The sequence below is a fragment of the Nicotiana tabacum genome, chromosome 12 (genome assembly GCF_000715075.1).
Source record: "Nicotiana tabacum cultivar K326 chromosome 12, ASM71507v2, whole genome shotgun sequence".
NCBI classification, from domain to species: domain Eukaryota; kingdom Viridiplantae; phylum Streptophyta; class Magnoliopsida; order Solanales; family Solanaceae; genus Nicotiana; species Nicotiana tabacum.
The window spans coordinates 55,476,904-55,495,199 of NC_134091.1; the positions used below are offsets into that span (position 1 = coordinate 55,476,904).

General features: G+C 36.3%; 1 protein-coding gene across 2 annotated transcripts in view; it reads right to left on the minus strand.

The window, feature by feature from the left end:
- Positions 1–626: 626 nt before the first annotated feature.
- Positions 627–18,296, minus strand: part of LOC107787647 (ubinuclein-1-like) — a 28,062-nt gene continuing 10,392 nt past the window's right edge. The window contains exons 2-13 of one of the 2 annotated variants that reach the window (XM_016609250.2): positions 14,638–14,724; positions 14,403–14,495; positions 14,175–14,251; positions 12,593–13,139; positions 10,408–10,507; positions 10,203–10,312; positions 10,011–10,097; positions 5,842–5,967; positions 5,448–5,585; positions 5,283–5,330; positions 4,739–4,840; positions 627–1,289 (exon numbers count right to left, since the gene is read on the minus strand). In XM_016609250.2, the coding sequence (XP_016464736.1) occupies positions 837–1,289; positions 4,739–4,840; positions 5,283–5,330; positions 5,448–5,585; positions 5,842–5,967; positions 10,011–10,097; positions 10,203–10,312; positions 10,408–10,507; positions 12,593–13,139; positions 14,175–14,251; positions 14,403–14,495; positions 14,638–14,724 (1,968 nt within the window). In that variant the 3' untranslated portion in view covers positions 627–836. Of the gene's footprint in view, positions 1,290–4,738; positions 4,841–5,282; positions 5,331–5,447; positions 5,586–5,841; positions 5,968–10,010; positions 10,098–10,202; positions 10,313–10,407; positions 10,508–12,568; positions 13,140–14,174; positions 14,252–14,402; positions 14,496–14,637; positions 14,725–18,296 lie in introns of both variants that reach the window. The other variant, XM_016609249.2, reaches the window with a different exon arrangement.

An 18,296-nucleotide genomic window follows, 5' to 3' on the forward strand; every position in this document is an offset into this window, starting at 1 on the left:
CTAGTGGATTTTTAACTTTTTCCTAACACAAGCCCCCCTTAATTGGTTAATATTCCTTATTTTGCTGCAAATTTTAACGATATCCAGAAAACAGCTGTATACAGGAGAATTTCTAAGTGGATATTTGTTAGAAAATGTCCAAAACTCAAACATTATTTGAGACTCAGTGGTTAAAATTTATATGTTAAGAACGACCAAACAGCTTAAAGCAATTAAACCTAAGAGTATCTATTGTTTCGTTTTAAGGAAAAAAGAAAGAATTAACAGAAAAAGAAGAATCTAGGATCGTTTTGGACCAGAGATAAACTGAAAAATGCTATTTTAGGCGTGATCTTGAGTGTGGTTTTTGGGTGGAGAGCAGGAAATTTTTCTGTTTTTCGCTTAGCTTTCCAACAGCCTCTGAAAACGAGAACTTTGCTTGTTCTAGAAAATAGTTGTGTTGTACCCCAATCAGGATAAATGTTAAAGTTCCACATTTTGGGTTAGATCAGACTCACTCAGAACGGAGTATGGAATTTCAAGTCACATAAAGCTGGTGCTGCAATGAACTATGGAAGCGAGCAAATTCCAGGCCATAAAAACTAGCATCAAAATGCCCAGCAGAGGGCCTTATCTGACTGTCCATATGAAATCAATCTTCTTTCTAACTTTTTGCCTTCGTGATGAAACTAAATGTGCTTTCAGCTGTAACTTCAAAATAAGAAGCTCAGTTTCTCAAGTCTGAGTTTCTTGTCAGTAATACACCATGTTAACAACTATATACATACAAAACTAGAAAAGAAAAGAGTTACAATCAATGAAGCCGCCAAAAGGAGAACTTACATCATGTCAGCTGTTCAGAGTGAGGGCGCTACTTGCTGAACATTATTTGGTTTTGGAGGAGGACAGACAGTCTGCTTATTGGTTTTGTTCTTCTCCTCCGCCTGTATGGAAGTCAACTTCTCGGTGTGGAATTGACTTTCACCCAATTCCGACTCTTGTTTCCTCTTTATTTTCTTTTTCGGCAAAGCATCTGCTGCTCGTGGATCAACAGAGCTGCCAGAAACTCCCTTTAGTTTCTCCTGCTTCAGCCGATCCACATCAGGACCATTTGCTGAGGAAACAGGCATTCTTGTAGAAGCACTCACTGCTGCAGTACTGGATAATGGCTTGTTTGTTGAAGTTGAAGAATGATCAATTACAACCTTTTCTTGGATATGCACTGACTGAGCAATAGGCACAGCATCTACTCTGCCAGTTTCCTCTACCTTAGAGGCCAATAACTTGTTCCTCCTAATTTTCTCTCCATCCTAAATAAATAACACACATAAACTTTATACATTATAAAAGCTACAAAGAAACATTTTGCCACAGGTTTGACACTGCAATTTAATGTAATACCTTGAGAGATGAAGATAAGAACCACTAAGGACCAATTTCTATGTGAAATTCAACTCAATGGAGTCTCTAACAGCATTTAGATATAGACTAATACCTCCGACATCCCTACCAACACACATAGTGCACACTGTCCCTATTTGCCTAATTGGAAACCTTCACACATATGTATGTGTACTCCCTTTGTCCCAAAAGAATAATTTACTTGCTGAAGTCAAAAAATAAACTTTTTTCAATTCTAATATGTTAGTTTCTCATGTAATATCTAAAATCTACTAATCTAAACAGTCAAAAAAAAACTATAATAACGACAATCAAGTTTTGAAATAAAATTGAAGATCGATCATTCGACCATCAGAATAATTTACTCCATCTATCCCATTTTACATCACACTTACTATTAGAGCAACCAAACATTATTTTCTTTTACTATGATTTCTTCAAACATTTCCTGAATATTTTTCGTTATATTCTACTGTAATTTGCGAGTAACTAAATTTTGACAAAACAATCGGGGAATTGATGGTTGATTCACACAGAAAATAAGATACCTAGACGTCCGTCTAAGATACAGTTTTTTTTTCAGTATAGAGTATATTAATCACCCTAATAGACCTCTTTAATTATCATTGGAAAAGGTCGAACGAATCTTGACAAGTTATGAAAATAATTTTGCTCTTTCTCCAAGGGAACTATATAAGAAAAGACATTCAAGACATTGGTTTCTACAACTTGATGCCCAAGGTAAGCAGATTATGCTTGACTAATAGATCTCTTCTCAGCAAATAACCTTATTTCAAGTAATTTTGAAGGATATATCACCACGCCGAAGGTCACACACCTATTATTCCACCAAGAGAAACTGGGGCCAAACGTTTTTGCACACAAAAGATGAGAAGTAATGGATTCATCTGCCAAGGCGTACCTAGAATATGATCATGTTTGTCCATCAGCCCCTCTGCCAAATAAGGAATTTGGAATCTCATATTTTCTGATGGAAGGACCCAGTTATACTTTAATGGCAAAAAGGGAAATCGGAATGATTATTATTATTTTTTTTGTGTTTTTTTTTTTTTTTGGGGGGGGGGGGGGGGGTTGGGGTTGCTTCTAAATGAAACAAAAAAGTACTTTCTTGATCTTAATTTATGTTACTTGATCCCTTTTTTTAATGTTAAGCAGTTGACTGCAACTTTCTTGCATGTGAGATGTGACAACATCAACATCACAAAATGATTTTATTGAAAGAAAATAGACACTAGAAGCAGTTCTAGTTGCAAATAAGCTAGTGGACTCTAGGATGAGAAACACTGAAGCAAGACTTCTTTGCAAATTGGACCTGCAAAGGGGGTTCTTCGATATCTCAAAGGGTTTGAGAAAAGCTCAAAATGTTTGACAAGGGAATCAGATGAGGAAAGTGTACATGAGTGTACGCAAGGGATCCCTTATCACCTGTGGTGTTCACACTAGTCATGGAAACATTCAGTGACATGATGGAGATGGATAAAGCAGCCAAGAGGGTTCATTTGACGGGTTTCATAGCTGTATGAGAAGGGAAGATAACATGAAGCTATCACATTTTTTTCAAATAATTCGCTAATATTATGTAATGTCAAGGAAGTCAAATCAATTATCCAAAGAGAATACCTTTATGGTTTAAACAATTTCTGAACAAAACCTCCAAATTGGTAAGTGACAGGTACAATTCGAGCAAAATGAATATCAAAGATTCATACAGCCGACCCCACTAGCTTAGAATCAAGGCACAGGTATTGTTGTTGGGTCTGGGTGTATGTGTATGTCTTTATACACAAGAAATCACTCCAGTAGGTTCACTTTTAAAATAATAGTTTATTTTTTTGAAGAAATATGCAGAAGTAGAAGATTAAAGAGCTAAAAAGTTACTTGGATTGTTGTACAGGCAAAAAGGGAAAATGGGTGGCATGTTCATATTGAAATCATTCGTGGAGAAAAGGTACTTTCTTCACGCCTCGATACACGACCCTAGGGTACCAGGGAAAATGGTTTTTTGTTTTGTTTAAGCAATAGCACGGGGAGCCAACCACAACTTGTTTGGGAATGAGGCATAGTAGTTGTTATTTTTAAACAATTGTGGGGGAGCAATCCTAATGGCAGAGAAATTAGGAAAAATGATAATCCACATTAGTTGGAAGTTGATATGCAATAAGGAGGATGCGGACGTCAATTGTGTGTTGCTTCACTACCCGATTGTATATTAATTGGGTTTTGCAAAGTGAAATTTGTCTGGTGTTGAATTGGTAAAGCCAAAACAATACAAAATAAGCAACTAGGATCGAAGTTCAGAAGAAAAGGTGGAGAAGGAGAGCATTGAAAATAGCTCCTTCAGATTGATGACTGGGAGCTCTTTTTAGACTATTATGTTTTGATAAGATTCTTTACTTTTTTTTTGGACGAAGTATTCTGTACTTTTTGTATACATCTGCAATGCAGGGATCTTCACCATCATATCAATAAATTGGAACTTTCACACCAAAGGAAAAACGTCTAGTAGTTAAAACTACCATACTGAGTGGTCATGCCACACTGTAGCTTCTGAGTTTCTAAAATCTATCAGAAATTGATTGTCAGATTCCAAACTGAAATCAAGTTAATTTGGCTATCAAAAGGTCAGCTACGTCCTGAAGGCCTTTAAAACTGTCAAATTCCTTCATTATTTTTCTAAATTCATTGTATTGAAAATTGATTGAGCAAGCATATAGGTGATCTGTTTTCTCAAGTACGATGTGTTTGATAGTGGACTTAATGAGATAGCGAGGTTAATTGGTCTAGACTTGAAGGTACACTTATTCAATGGTTATATTGTTGTATGAGGCAAAACTTATTCGTTATTAGGAAAATAGAAATAGTTAAAGCATATTAGCACACGCGTTTACTTTTCCTCTCTGTGGTATTAATTCCTTACACGTGCTTGATAGTGGACTTGATGAATGTGAAGTTAATTGGTCTACAGTTGAGGGTACACTTTTTCAATGGTTATATCTTTGTGCCAAATCAATTTGTTATTAGGCAAACTAGAAATCACTAAAGAATATTAGCACACCTATTACATCTTGTCCTCTCTCTAGTACAATTTCATTCCTTAAGCATGTTTTTAGGAAAAAGATTGAATCTTTTTTGACTGAAAATTTTTAGCTTACACCCAATTCATTCTTCTGTCTAAGCAATATCTTCCTGGGAATATTGCTCTTAGCTCAAATTGATTTTATACATTTACCTAAAACAGAGCTCCACTGCGAATGCACGCTCTCAGCTTAAGAGCTATAAGATAAATGCTTAATAAACTAAACAAAAGACAGAAAATAGACAAACATGGCATTTTTACCTTGCGCCGGGCGTGCAATGCTCTCCTTCTGTCTTTTGCTCTACATATAGCACGTTTAATACCATGATTATCCATAAAGCCATTTGGCCAAAATCCTGCAAGCTGCATGAAAAACAAAACATAACAATTAAAGTTAAAGAAACATCACGGGAAAAACTAGGAAGATTTTGGAAAACCCCATAATGCCAAAGTAGCTCCTAGTTCACATTTTCACGACCAAAATCATGAATATTACATCAGAGTTCCGCAGTGGAAAATGTCATTTAAAGGATCTAAGAAGAAGAACATCAATAAATGACCACCACAATAGAGAACAGACTCTTGCATCCACCAAAAACTGTCCCCCAGGTGGGAGGACTTGTGCTCTAGAGTGAAGAGTCTACCTTCAGATGCCTTTGAAAGTAGTTTGCATAAAGTACTAAAATTTCCTAGATACCCCAATTGCAAATGAAGTGAAGCACATGACACAGAATAAGTACCAAGCATAGAAAACCTAGTGTTCTTTCTTAAAGAAATAAGTAGTAAAATTCGCATGTCCCCTAACCTCTGCATACAACTTTCTGACTTGTGGACCAGCATCTTCATCCAGCCCCTACAAGTAAAGACCAAGTAAATCTCCAACATCCACTGTTCCAGTAAGAAGCAATCTTGTCGAGGACATTTTAGTTTTGAGGCGATGGGGGTGGGGTTTGGGATGGGGCAAAAGCACCTCAACAAAATGATCATAAAGGTCGCATATTTTGTCTTCTAGTGCAACATCCATGCTGTATTTTCTCTTAAAGGCTTCTTTCTCTTCAGCACTTGCTTCTTGGAAGTCATCAGAAGCTCCAGCTTGTTGCTCAAGTAACTGCAAGCACACGCGAGCATCAGTAAAAAGATATGTTGTAGATTTCTTTTTCATAAAACAATCTCCAACAACCTCGGGAAGGGGAGTTTGATTTAAGATTTACCATTGAAACATCCACTTTTACAAAAATGGAACTCTTTTTTCCCGACCACTAGGGAACAATGACAACTTTATAGAAAGACCTGAATCCCCCAAATGCTAGCAAAGACAGCATGCAGTCATGGCAAAAAATAAGCATATTATTACAAAGTCACACCTTTGATTTCATCAATGGAATCCGCAACTTAATCATCTCAGCGACCTCCCTCTTTATTTGATGAACCCGGTTATCTTTCTCCTGTTTTGCTGACAGACCCATATTGACCATGATTTTCAAATTCCTCTGCAGCCAGAACAAATATCGGATCAATCATAATTTCTAAGACAATGACGGGAAAAAGAGCACCAACAACTTGAAGCAATAGTAACAGTCAATTGGGAGAAATATTAAACCATAATATATATGAACATAGACAAAAACCATCATAAATTTCTCTAAAATGGCACAAGCTCGTGAAAGATGGTAAAACATGATTACACATTGAAGCTTACAAGAAACTGCAACATGTAAAAGAGGATGCATGCATTAGACATAACTTGGAAGAAGTTTACAGTATTCTGCCATGAAACTAGAGTTGCCCAGCATTTCTCTTCCAATTTCATCTTTTAAATATTCTTGAAACAAATAATTCTCCTTCAGATTTCACAACTATAATGCTGAATACTCGTTAGGAATTTACCTAAGCATTCCTTTCCTCATCAGATGTAACAAATTCAAATTGCAACAGTTTGTCATCTGACGCAAGATATTGAGAGGAAAAAAACACAACCGTTTCAGGAAAATCTGTTAATTAAATATACATCCATCTTCGCACTCACATTTCATTCTACCAAGTTCAACACTCTAATGCCTCATTTGCTCGCACATAAAGGTACTACTTACAGGCACATTTAGACCTCTAATATTTGCTAATCAACAAGAGATTTTTAACCATGTTAGTATTTCTGAAAAATGGTAATTAGTATTTCTCATTTTTTAAATGAGAAACTCTTCTAATTTATTAAAATTCAAACGACTTTATTTGATAGTTTTCCTAAAAACTTGATATCGTGAATTTTAAGAGAAAACATCATGTCAACAAAGGTTCTTCTCTACATCAACTAATTAGGTATTCTCGTTTCCTTGATGAAAGTATATATTAGTTGTTTATTAAGGCAAAAAAGGAATATCCTACTGCAAAGATATTAAGGAACTTTCTCATTTAAACCCAAGTGTCTCCACTTATTTTGTCACAATTTGATGACCGATGATTGCTAAGCAGTTACAACATCATTACCAATTTAAAAATTCACCTCCACTCAAGAATTAAAATACCAAGTCAAATAAAACTTCATCTAATTTCATATGCCGGTTGAATGGACATAGAGTAAGAATTTTTTTTCGGATAAGGTATATATCTTATTAATAATAAAAAAATCTCATGTGTACAAGTAGTATACCAAAAAGTAGGAATGTACAACATAATATAATTATCTATGAACAACATCCAACCTTCCTCGCACACTTGTACTAAATCTCATGTGTACAAGTAGTATACCAAAAAGTAGGAATGTACAACATAATATAATTATCTATGAACAACATCCAACCTTCCTCGCACACTTGAACCTCAACAGTACACCAAAAAGAAACTAGGAATATGAGTAAGATATTAATAATTTGACTTACATATTATCCCGTAATACTGAAAAATGTCTAAAATAATGATTGCAAGTAAGTTTGAAGGAAAAAACATCAGATCGTAACTTAAAATTTAAGTAGCTAATGAAATAGAAGTCTCAAAAAATTTGTAAAGTTATGTTCTTCAACTGGATTGAACTTTATGAAGCTTGCCTCAGCAATAACAATATAAAGGAAAGAGGTTTCACACTCTGCAGTAGATGTTTTACATACAAGATAGAAGCAGAGACATCAATGTTCCACTCTTTATGCTACTCAATGGGTGACCCCATATGCAGTAAAGACAGCTTTTATTAGTTGGGCTTGGGGTTCAAGGAAGGTGAAGACAGAAATATATGGCAATAGATCCCACCTTGCATTTTTCTGGACAAATTATTTTAAGAAGGTGGTGTTCGGGCCAGCTTGCACACACCTGACTATTCCACCAGGGTACTTGCTATCTCCCACCAGCACAGGTAACAAGTAACTCTGCCCACCAAGGTTTGGACAGATGGGAAGAAATCACCTAGTGACTTTTTGCCTCCGATGGGATTTGAACCTGAAACCTCATGGTATTCCTACAATTTCATTGACCACTAGGTCATATCTTTGGATTGTGTTTTTTGGACAATATGGAGAGAGAAATTCTAGATGCCTTGATGGGAAGGAGTTGTGCATATCACAGTTGAAATGTAGATGTTTTGAAAATCCTTCTTGGTGGAATGAATGGAGAAATGTAAATGATGCTTTTTTAATCAAGTAAAATTTTATTAACAAATGGCACAAAAGACATGTATACAAGAAGTATACAAAAAAGTTAAAACCCTTTTCTACAAATGACACACAATCTTCTATACCTAGGTAACCTCCCGACTGCACCAAAAAGAAATAAGGGATGAGAGGCTATTCCTAAAATAAACAAAATTCTTCTTTATTCCACCGAAAACTCTCCTAGTTCTCTCCCTTTAAATAGTTCACATAAGTGCTAATGGAACGACGTCCTACGCCATGTGCTTTCTCTTACGACTGCCAAAAGCCCATCTGAAGAATACATCTTTGATCGTGCATGGCATCACCCATTCAAGACCAAACCAACACAGTAATTCCCACCATAAGTGCGAGGCAATTCAACAATGTAACAGGAGGTAACCCACGTTTTCTCCTGAATTTTTGTACATGAAGCACCAACTTACGCAGGTAATCCTCTTCTTCTTCCCGGGACCCTAGGGATCCATACCGAGAGATGTGGATAAGTGGACTCCTCCATACCCAAAAGATGCACATAAAGGACTTAATAGAAAAAACTCCAGTTTTCTCTGCCCTCCATCTCAAAACATCATGACTATTGTGCAGTAATATGTTTGTGAAGCAAAACAATCAAATTTATATATTCTGGGACCTCCCAGTCTTGTAAGTTTCTCCTAAACCTCAACTCCTGACGAATTTCACCACCTTGTAACCCACGCATCTGTCGGACTAACAACTCCTTTTGGCATGAAATTCTGTACAATTATGGAGAAGTGCTACTCAAGGTGTTGTTTCCACACCTCCTAACCGGATGATAGACTTTGCTGGTTCTTTAAATGATGGTTGAGGGCCTCATACAATTCTAATTGAATATTCTCGCATCCTCTGGATGGACTAATAAACATCTTTCTTGATCAAAATTAAATTGCAAAACTTGTAGGGAATAATATTATTAGTGGAGTGTCAAATATTTCAAAATGTCCTAAAATGAAAGAATATCATATAAAGTGGGACTGAAGGAAGAATTTACTTCTTTTTTTTGTAAAGTAGTTTCATTGATGGAATCAAGAAGGTACGGTGGATAAAAATACATTCTTCATTTATCTTGACGTGTCCATGGTAAATGGCTGTAACATGAGTATGGGTACTTCATGCAGATTTCTCAAAATAAACTGAAAATTGACTATAAATGCATATCCAGCATTGAATATAAAAATGCATATCCTTACTGTATACTTACACACACCAGCATTGAATATAAACAAGCCCATAAAAACATATCCAGAAATTGTAACACACTCATTAAGATTTGCAACGAGTCAAATGGAAATTGTTCGAATTCAAAGTAAATAATGTTTTAAGTGTTGCTTTCAGTGTTGGAAAGAGAGAACATAGGATAACAGCTGGAAAGTGACGGATAGTGAAAAGACCAACTAGCCACATAATTGTTAAAAGTTAGTAGTAGGAACTCGAGCAATTTAGCTTTCCACTTTTTTAACCAAGTTAGTCATGTGAGGGGTAAGGGCCTTATCAGTAGTAAACAATAGCGCTATAAGAGATCAGGCTGGTCTTGAGCTCTCAAATTGAAGCAGATCAGCACTAGATCACATTTGACAATGGATCTAATTCTATGTCTCTTCCAGCTTCACAACTATGATGGATTCTAAGATTATGCATTACAAGATTTTGGATGTATTATTGCCTTCCAATGAAGATATGAAACCAAGATAGAGAAAGAAACCATCACTACGATCGACTGCTATAACAACCTCGCAGATCTCCATAACATAATTGAGATATGGCATAATTTTTTGAATAGATAGAGTCAGAATAAATCGAAATAGATATGCTTGTACTCAATGCAATGTAAGCGTGAAAATGAACTCTACGTAGAACATTCAAATGTTAAACAAAAATACCTTCAATGTGCGAAGTTGTATCAAGTGGCCAACAATACTCATTAAACGATTAATTAAGTCCTGGGATATTTTTCCATGACTAGCTTGCTGCAACCATCAAAGGAAATATTTGGATTTAATAAGTATGTGATGGACTATAACATCAATACGTCAATCAGTAAGGATAAAATGAATTAGTAGCTTAGTCTATACCGCCAATCTGGCAACTTTAGCCAGCTTCTGCTTTACTTCAGGTGGTAACCTCCTTTTGATAGCCTGGGATGAATTATCAGCATCCTGAACCTCCATATTTGGTGGCCTCGCTGTGATATTTTCATAAATTGAAATAGATGACCAATCTATAAGAAAATAAATTATCACTGATTAAAAAAACATATATCAGAGGTTTTGGGCGTACATTCTGCAACAATTTTCTCCAAATCCCTGATGGCCTTCTCAAGCATTGTACCTTTTGGTCTACCAGTAGATCCTTCCTTTCGCTGCATGGCAGGACCTTTCTGCATAGTTTTAGGCAGCAGCTGAGCGTCAGTTACAGCAAGAATAAAAGTGGGAATCTCAGATATGACCTTTTAAGCCTGCACCATATAAGATTCAGAGACACGCATAGAGAAACACAGACATAGATAGAGAGAGAAAAATATCAATAACATTATAAAATAAGAAATGAATCTCACACTTGAGATGATTAAAAAAGGATACAGAATCTTTTTTTTTATTGATCAAAAGGATACAGAATATCTAAAAACACAACGAGCATGTCTATTACCAATTCTTATATGAAGTGGAAGCAAATTGGCTCAAGTATTTAGATTCTTTTTTCATTAGAGTCAAAGCAACAATTTCAAGCTGCTAAAGAATAGCCAGTAGGTACTTTTAAAGATTACTCATTAAAAGAAACATTGCACTCTCTAAATTGATACCTTCATTAAAGCTACTTCTACAGATCTCGGGTAGCCACAAGGCAAACCAACTGAGTAGAGAGGAAACAATGACTTGTTAGACCTATAAAATGTATTCTTGATTGTGATGTATACTTATATCTTTAATTTTAACTACTAAAATTTTATGGTAGTCGCAAGGCCAACTGAGTAGAGGGGGAAAAAAGGACTTTAGAAGGTTTTCATATTTATTTATTTTTTGATAATGGAGAAATCTCTGAGGGCCAATGGCACACGGTTCGAAACTCGGTGGATAACCGGGGCGCTCCTCTACGCTTCTCCATTTAAATACCAGGCTTTTGTTTAAAGTATGGTTCAAACCCATGATGTGCGACTAATCCACATATTGCACGTTGCTCTTACTACTAGACCAAAGCCCTGGGGGCTGGCTCTTCTTGATTATTACATATACTTCTTGATACCAAGAAATTCTCGTGGGCCAGCGGTGCCGATTATTATGTAATATTTATTGTTGAATTACATGACCATCTATTCTAAAACCTAATATGTTAGAGATCAAACTTTTAATTACATAATTATGTCTTCATCATATGCCCCTGACATGCAGGCCCGACTATTCTTTTAGCCAAGCCGAGGAAATTCTTTCTAATAATAGCGGTAACCAGGATCCCCAAACCATGTTAAATTGTGTGTCCATCTCATCCAAGAGCTTAAGTTGTTAGAGCACATAAAGTCCATTTACTCTATGTTATAAAGCCAGAGCCATCCCTGATAGTGGTCTACCCAAATGGTTCTTTTTTTATTAGGTGGTCTTCCCAATGTTAAGCCCCTATGTTATATTATCCATACTCCAAACGTCTAATCCTAAGTGTGCGAGGATGTTATAATCTCACATTTATTAAGGGTATGAACTGTAGTTTGTTTGTGTGCTCATGGATAATCCTCACCTCTTGAAGAAAGAAGTAGGAGAGTTTTTGAGGGTGTAGAGATGAAATTTGTAAAGATACATAGTAGTCTCTTATCCCTTATTTCCTTTTGGTGCACCCACGAGTTTCCTTGTTACATAGATAATGATTGGGTGCTTTTGTAGAAAACCATCTCCTTTTGTGGATTTTCGTACTTGTTGTATAACAGCTTTGCCCATTTATTAAATAAAAATTGATTTACCTTATCAAACAAAGTATTCACCTCTTGAACTACCTTTTGATGATGAGTTAGGCCCAAGGTCCTTTTTATTAAGACTTATTTAGTTTTCTCCAATGTATAAAAGTGTAATGGTGAAGGCATATTTAGCATCTTTCCAGAGGCAACCGCTTTGACTTTGGAAAGACCGTCAAGCTCCGGTTAAGGATGAAAAACTTTTGCTAATGCCATAGAAGACCCTAAGATTCCATGGAAGCATAATTTTTCTAACATCTTTTGACATTATTTGGCTCATAACGGTGCAGCTTTACTTGTAAACATTTCAAAGGCTTCATCTGGTCATGAACAAGTGCTATCCACCTATCCCTACCTAGAATGATGACCTAGAAAAAGAGATTCTTTCTGTAATGTTCTCAAGCAATCATTACCATTGCATGTTGATAGAAATCGATAAATAAATACCATGGCATAATGATTCACGTTATCAAACATTTGGCAGATAGCAAAGAAACTCACTAGTGTAGGGAGTAAACAGCTCACCATAGTCTGAACTGAGTTCTTGCCCTCACCACTGACGTTAAACTTTTCATCACGTCGCTGAACAGATTGGTCTACTCCGTCAGAAACGTTAACCGGTCTTCCCACAACAGATCTCTCTTGAGCATAAGAACTTTTGTCATGCCTCTGAGTAGAATTCCCAGATATTTCAGAACCATCTAGATTCTTGGATTGGATAACTCCAATTTTCTGCTGGTCAAAGTCTTTTTCTTGTGCAGAATCACCACGCAATGATACTGATGGAGATTGCTCCAGCATACTTTGGGTATCGGCAGCTTTCTTTGTTATCGGTCTTTCAGAAGCATTCAACTGATTCAGGAATTTTTCTCCTTCATGGGATACATTTTGCAAAGCGACACCATGAGATGGGTGAGAAGATCCGCTAACAACTGGTACTGGTTTCCCAGCCTTCTTTCCTACTTTTACAGGTTTACTTGGACTATGTCCATCGTCGTCCCCAACATGGCTTTTTGCCAGATCTTTTCTTCTCCGCTTTTTTGGTTGCTGGTTCTTTGGTGACGCTAGTTCACTAAGAGAAAATCATGTCAGTTAGAAGCTCCAAAATGAAATGACAAAACAAATGAAAAGAAGAATCCATTATAGGCATTTGGACATGGATTGGTTGATATTTGGAAAACGTAGTATTTGACGTTAAGTTGAAAAGGATATTAAAGTTGAAGTTGTGTTTGGACATGAAAACACAGTTGAACGTGTTTTTCAAACTTCAAATTCCATATTTCAAATTTGAAATTGAAATAATGGGCCAGTTTGATAAACAAACACTTATTAATGAGGGAGAGAATAAGGGCATATGAATCGATACAAAGAACTAAACCAAAGTCCCATAAGAAACAAAGATCTGAATTCCTGAATCATAGGAGAAAACATAACTTAGTGGACAAGGGGAAACAAAAAAAGAGGAAAGAATTTCATAGGCAAAGAGATGTAGCATAAACCATAGGAAACCAACAGTTTGGTCAATACTTGGTTTAAACAAAAGTAAAAATTCAAAATTGCAAGTAGCTCAGTAGGTTCCCTCAACGAATGATATTAACAGCCAATTTACACTTACAGAAACCAAGATATCCCAAAATTGATACTTATAAAATGATAAGTTATTTAACAAAAATAAAGAAAGTAAAGAAAGAAAGACATTTTCATTTGGAACTAACAAAGAAAATTTAACTCTCTAGGTAAGCCTCGCATCGCTTACAATGCTAATCGAATATGTACTCTTTGGTGGAATATTTTTATTCTAAACTGCTTCATTTGTGTCACTTTAGCACACATGCTTTGTTTTTTGAAATAGTTGAAATTCTTTCAGTTTTTTTTGTACCTCGTATTTTCAGATTTGAAAACCAGGTTTTTGTAGCAAATCTTTTTGCTGTATTATTTGGCAGGGTGGAGAAGGAGTAGCAGCTCTATTCGGATGCTGCTTCTCAAGAAAAATGGGTGAAGAAGAAAATGATTGAACTGTTATAAGCTTCACCACTTATAACCAACAATTAAGCCACAAGAAAGTGCAAGAATGCAATGCCAAAAAAAGTCAAAGAAGAAAACTCACACGCGCTCCAACTTTCCGCGATTGACAAAGAACCCGTCATGCTTTATTGCTGAGTTATCAACCTGAAAATACTCATCCTGCATAACAAGAAACGAGGTATTTTGACTACAACATATAAAGTCATCTGCACAAAGTTCCATAAAAGAGCTTATAAAAATCATTAGGATATAACACAACAATAGATATTCGTATAAGGTAGATAAAGTTAAAGAATATGATGTGACCAACCAGCTCAGTATCATCTATGAAAGAATCTTCAGTGTCATATTCATCATCATCTGGGAAATCATTAAGATCTTCCTCGTCATCACTTTGTTTTCCCTAAAAGACATAATAAGTAATTAGCAGATCAAGTGCAAAATAATAAGACTAAGCAAAAAGAGATCATGCAGATGCAGTCTTTCAACACACACACACACGTACATATAGGCGTATAACAAAGAGTAAACAACAAAATGCATACCACATATAGGCGTTCAATCTTTTCGATCACAGCATTTAAACGATTTCCAGGAGGAGCATCCTTGACTTCCTTATCAGCAGGTTGTCCCTATAAAGGGCATTGATTATAAGCGTAGAATTTATCAAAGAACCTTCCTGCATGAGCAAACTAGTGCTCGAAAGAATCTCAGATAATAATTCATAACAAGCAAGCATGGCAGCATAGGCATGACCGCTTGAGCATCATTCTTGGGTAGCAAAGCGGTATCAATAGAGTTCCAACATCAACTATGACAAAAGCCATCCTTGCAAGTTTCACTATTTCCAATTTTAGATTGTTCTTCTATAGTCAAAATATTTGAAATACTTATCTTTATGAAAAATGATTTTTTTATAAGGAAACAATTGAAAGATTATCAAAAAATGATATTAGAAAGAATAACCCTAACCACAAAGATCACTACCGGCCCATATACTACAGCACATGGTTCACAGGAAAACAATAGAAAGTCCCTCATAACTATTATAATTTGTTTCATCGTTGCAGAATTTTTTTTTGAAATACTTATTCCTAAGAGTAAACGATCACTAACTGCCATATATACTCGAATAGTGCACAGTTCACAGAAAGACAATGGAAAGACACATAAAAAGACATCACATTCAGAATAGTAAGGTAATGCAAAAAAGAAGCGGCAAACTTTTCTCTCTTGGGCATAACTAACAAGGATGTATTACAATGATACTATACACGAGGTTATGCATGACTTAGCCAAATATCAATAATAATTGCGAAAAAGTGTTGTCAAAGACGAAAAGTGTAGAATAGCGTCAAGATTTGTGGGATCATAGGCACAAGAAGACAAACAAAGCGCGTAAATACAAACAATATACATGTAAATACAAGAAAAATAACTATAAAGACAAACAATATAGACAAAGGAGTTGAAAAATTGCAATTCAATGAAACAAAGAAGTAAAAAGTAAAAACTATGTTAATCAAGTTCAAGAGCCGGTATGCTATTTTACCTTTCTATGCCATACTTGGCAACTATTTTTCTTATACTAAAACTATAATTCTCTACTCCTAATTACTAATATATTCATGTGTGTGTGTGTATGTTTAACAATGGTTCTGAATCGGCTTGCGCGCACCTTAACTAATCCACCGAGCACTTGTTACCTGCTACTAGCACAAGTACCAAGTACTTAGTAATTTTGTTCACCAAGGTTTAGACATATGGGGGAAATCGCCTAAATTTTTTGCCACCGTGATATTTGAACCATAGTATCCCCAGTCCATTTGAATGACAATTTATATATGTTTTTTGCCAGATATATTCAACACTTCGTGACAGCCAAGAAAAAATGAGACGAACCCCCCGGGCAAATGGGCGAGTCGAACCGGATATTGGCGGGTTGAATATGGTTAGGCAAAAATGGATAAATTATCTGACCTATTCATATTTAATACGGATAAAATTAGTTGAATGATGTATAACAAGTGTACCTATATTATACATGGCTTTTTTCCTATGTTGCGCGGACTCTCCAAAACACATGTCGTACCCGTGTCGGATCCTTCAAAATTGCATTATTTTTGGAGGATCCGGCACGTACCCATCGACATTTTCGGAGAGTCCAAGCAACATAACTTTTTTTCTTTTTCTTGATTGAATGTGATGGATGCTGAAATTGATGTGTAGGCATACCAAGACCAAGAGCGATAAGATTATGAATGAAGTTGTTTGGGACAAAGTGAGAGCGGCCCCGTAGAGGACAAGATGTGGGAGTCGCGGCTGAGATAGTTCGGGCACGTGAAGAGGAGAAGTACAGATGCTCATGTTGGGAGGTGTGAGAGGTTGGCCATGGCGGGTTTGAGGATAGGTAGAGGTAGGCCTAAGAAGCAATGGGGAGAGGTGATTAGGCAGGACATGACCCTTGATTGGAGAATTAGGACAAAAGGTTAGTAGGTAGTCGAGAGTTTCCCCTTTACTTACCGATAGAATTAGTAGCACTCTTGTATTTTCCTATTCTTTTAGATATCTTTTACTTCATGTTGTTTCGTTTGATTCAGTTATCTTATTTTCCTATTGTTTTTTTTTAATAAAGTAAGGGGTTCATTAATAAGGCATCAAGAAAGATGCAAAGTTACAAGGAGCATAATTACAAGAGACAAAAGACAAAAGAGTGTAGGTAGCTCCTATACAAAAAGTCAATCTAAGAATAGAGTACTAACAAAATCCAAAAACTGTCTAGTGCTAAACGGGGGGCAACTTGGTCCAACTGAAAAGAGGAAGTAAGCATTTAGCTTTAAGAGAATGATTTGGAGTTGAGATGCCATTAAAACATCTTTTATTTCTCTCAGTCCATAAACACCAACAAATAGCTGCATGGATCATCAACCAGACTTTTTTGATGGCTTCATCAACTACTGTGTGCCTATCTCAAACTTTGTGGCATGACCCAACTCAAGCCAAAAATACTGTAGATCGTGTTCCAAATGTGAGTGGCTACAGGAGAGTGTAAGAGTAAATGGTTGACAGTTTCCTGATTACTCCTACATAGGTAACATCTGTTGACCAGCTGAAATCCTCTTCTATTAAGGTTATCTTGTGTTAGACAAGCTTCACGTATGGCAATCCAATTAAAGCAGATAACTTTAATAGGTAACTTTGTCCTCCATATCAATATCCAGGGCCATGCATCAAACATTTAATTTTGAGTGCACATCTACTTGTAGCATTCTTTGACCGTAAAAATGCTCTTGCTACCCCAGCACATGGTGTATGAAACATCTTCATCAATGTTGTAGCTCTCCACTTTTGCTAGCAATTCCATCAAACTCTCCATTTCCCATTCTTGAACAGACCTTCTAAGGTGTGCATATCCCAATTGTTGTTGCTTCTATTCTAAGCTATTGAAGAGTTCTTGTCCAAGGCAATGTGGAAAATGTTAGGATAGTCATCTATGAGTGCAGAATTATTGAGCCATTTGTCTTTCCAAAACCTAACCATTCCCTGGTTTGAAATGAGTATTTTGGAAGAATTCTCCCAGCTTGCTGATGTACTTCCAAGGGCCAACTCCATACGGAGAGTTGGCAACTTTATTGCTCCAGTTGTCCCTTTTCCCATGTTTAGCATGGATCACTTCCTTCCAGAGACTTGATTCACGTGTACCATACCTCCGTAGCCATTTCATTAGACACTTGTTGTGGATGGCTAAATCTTTGACCCCCAAACCTCCCTTACATTTTAGCAGTGTGACTTTATCCCATTTAATCAAATGGAATTTATGAGAACTGATGCTACCTTCCCAGAGAAAATCCCTCCTGATTTTATCCAATTGCTCTTAATAGATTGGTATATTGTCAAGCACACTACTTATGAGAGTTATAATAGATTGGTATACCGTCAAGCACACTACTTATGAGAGTTAGTCTCCCCCCATAGATAAATACTGCATTTGCCAGGAAGCCAATCTCTTTTCAAATTTTTCAACCACACCATTCCAAATATCACAGTTTTTGAACTTGGCTCCTAATAGGAGGTCTAAATAGGTGGTAGGTAATGTTCCTATGCTGCAACCCATGATTCCTGTCAGCACCTCTACATTGAGCACATTGTTGACCGGATAGATGCCACGTTTCCTCATGTTAATGTGTAATCCTGATAGAGCTTC